Source organism: Squalius cephalus, assembly GCF_949319135.1.
Source record: "Squalius cephalus genome assembly, chromosome: 10".
NCBI classification, from domain to species: Eukaryota; Metazoa; Chordata; class Actinopteri; order Cypriniformes; family Leuciscidae; genus Squalius; species Squalius cephalus.
The window spans coordinates 21041777-21044783 of record NC_137131.1 but is presented as its reverse complement, the minus strand read 5'-3'; the positions used below and the strand labels follow the sequence as shown (position 1 = coordinate 21044783).

The following is a 3007-nucleotide window of genomic DNA, read 5'->3' as shown; positions in this document are numbered from 1 at the left end:
ATGCCAGAACACTGTGGAGCATTTTCCTGTTCTAATCGGCGGACCATCGCAAATAGGGCCCGGGGGATTACTTTTCACAAGTAAGTTTTAACATTACCGTACTATTGGTTGTATTTTGTGAATAGAGAAGGAGCAAGGATCTTGGATATTACTGTAAGTTACTGAAATCGTAGCCAGCTAACGTTAGCTAGGCTATGTTAACTTCACCTGCCGGTGTTCACCCGGCATGGTAATAATTAATAGTCCTATAGTATAAATAGGTTATTTGTGTTTGCGCACGTGATATCAGGAAGCAATGTAATACACATGACGGCGATGCGCAAATCTAGTTACCCCTCCCACTTCTGCTAGTTTTATTGAGATATCTTATCCCGTGCGAATTAGCCATTATATTACAGACGTCCTGTTGTAAAATGACATTATTACTCCATCTAAAATAGCCTAATCCCTTGTAAAGTTAATCCCGTCCGAATAGGGCTTTAGATTACAATTGACACAATAATTCTATGTAGAAATAAAACAATTATTATTGGTATAACATTGGCCAGTGAATTTTACACAAGTGTCATAGACTATTATCAGTGTTGGGCAATCACTACTTGAAGCTTCGCTAGTAACTTTTCAGTAGCTTAAATCCCTTATTTCAAAATAGGAGTTTTGTTGAAGAAAGGTTCTTAGAAATGTGAAGGAAGAAAATAAGCTTGACCTCCTTTGTGAAATATTTTTGTGTAGACTCTCACAAATCTTCCATTTTCATTTTAAAGGTTTCCCAAGGACAAAGATATAAGGAAGAAGTGGGAAGTGGCTTTGAGGAGAGAAGGATTCACTGCAAGTGATTCATCTGTGCTTTGCTCACAACATTTTAAACAGGGTGACTTTGATAGGACGGGTCAGATTGTCAGACTCCGAGATGGTGTTATTCCATCCATCTTCAGCTTCCCGGTTCACCTCCAAAGAGTAGGTGTATGCATAAGGCTGTTAGCATTCATAAATGTAAATATTATATTATCAATCAAGGGGCAGGGTAAGATACTTATCCCTTTATACATTCATTATGTATTATGCTTCTTCATTTTAGTTGGAAAAGGGAAGGGCTACGTCTACCTCCAGAAGAGCTGAAGAAAGCCTGTCCATGGCCTCTCTGGATTCGCAGGAAATGGCAACCTCAAGCCCACAACCTCAGCCTAATGATGTGAATATTTCTACTTTAATCATCATATCATAATGTTTCCTGGACATATTAAAATCTCACTTGTTTGCTGCCACTCATATTAAACACGCTAACAAATAAACCCATACACACACAATTTAAGACACGTTGAACATGCATTGCTGGCAGGCGCACGCACACACAGTGCTAGCAGTGGCTTTGACAGGTGATGACTATAAGAAAGAATGTGGGCCATAAACTAGTGGTGTCAAAAGTGATGTTTGTGAAGTGAAACATTACTCAAACCATGTTCATCCCTCTTTCTACTAGGATCATGGCTATGCCTTGCCTGCTTCTCCTACTGCTCTTAAGACCAGACTCAATGAAGCCTTGGCAAGAGTGGAAAGTCTAGAGCGGGAGAAGAAGAATTCCATGGCCAGAGAGAAAAGGGCAAAAACCACAGTGAAGAGTCTTTTGGGGGATTTGAGGGAAAAGAACCTCATTAATGAAGAGCTCAAAGAGAAGCTTGAATTCTACTCGGGTAAGACAAAATTAGCACTTTGAAATTCATTTTGATGTTATTCTTCTTATTTATTATCTGAAGGGGACTTATTCATTTTAAAACATAACATTTCAGATCTTCAGATAGACCTCATGGCAAAGCAGGGCCATGAATACACAAAGGACTACAGAGAGTTTGCGCTCACGCTCCATCTACATGGTCCAAAGGCATACAAATACCTCAGAGAGACTCGACATTTTCCCCTCCCACATCCACATACAATACAAAGGTAGGCTTAATGTTGTCCGAATTTAACTTTTGGAAATTACTGATGCAAATACGTTGAAAAGCTTCTTCTCAATTTTTTTTTTACAGGTGGCTGCGTTCGGTGGATGCCAAACCTGGCCTGAACAAGATGATGCTGGATATGCTGGAGAGACAATGCCAGGGAGACCCGGCTAAATATGGATGTGTTTCACTCATGTTGGATGCCATGTCCATCAGAAAACATGTGCAATATAATCCACATACACAGTCAATGTCTGGTTTTGTAGACATGGGTGATGGAAACAGTGAGACAGATGTTGCTACTGAGGCTCTTGTGTTCATGGTGGTTGGCCTACAAGGACATTGGAAGGCTCCCATTGCTTACTTCCTGACCAAGTCTCTGTCTCCAGAAACACAAAGAGTCCTTCTCAGTCATGCTTTGGAGGAGCTGCATGCACGGGGCATTAGGGTGGTATGTGTCACAATGGATGGTCATGCCTCCAATGTCAGTATGTGCAACCAACTTGGGTGTGAGCTGAAGGGAGACCCACGAGAGCCGCTTCAAACCAGTTTCTCGCATCCGGTGACTGGCGAAAAAGTATTTGTAATGATGGACGCTTGCCACATGCTTAAGTTGGCACGTAATATGTTGCAGGTAAATAATCATCGTTGTAGACCTATTTGTACAAGTTATGCCTCTGCTGCTAACAGTTATATCTAAATATTGTTGTCTGTCCATTTGCACAGTTATGGTTGGACGTGATGATCAACATTTTGCTGTTTGTACTTGTTTGAGCAGTGACTGATTCTTACTTTGCAGGCATACAGTCCAATTGCAACGACCACCGGACAGATCAATTGGAGGTACATCAATCATCTCAATGATGTGCAAAAAAAAGATGGACTGCATGCTGCCAATAAAATTACAGACAAACACGTCTTCTTTGAAAACCACAAGATGAGGGTGTCCCTGGCTGCACAGACACTGAGTCGCTCTGTGTCAGTGGCTCTCCGCACAATGAGGGATCTTGGGTACTCTCAGTTTAAGGACTGTGAGGCAACAGCACAATTCATTGAGGTAAGACAAT

General features: G+C 41.3%; 1 protein-coding gene across 1 annotated transcript; it reads left to right on the top strand.

Moving 5' to 3' along the window:
• LOC307166152 (THAP domain-containing protein 6-like) lies at positions 1-1945 on the top strand (the record flags this gene model as incomplete). The annotated part of the gene is made up of 5 exons (XM_079884327.1): positions 1-80; positions 765-957; positions 1079-1192; positions 1481-1691; positions 1788-1945. 5 exons carry the CDS (start codon positions 1-3, stop codon positions 1943-1945), a joined length of 756 nt encoding a protein of 251 aa, XP_079740453.1.
• Positions 1946-3007: the final 1062 nt, after the last annotated feature.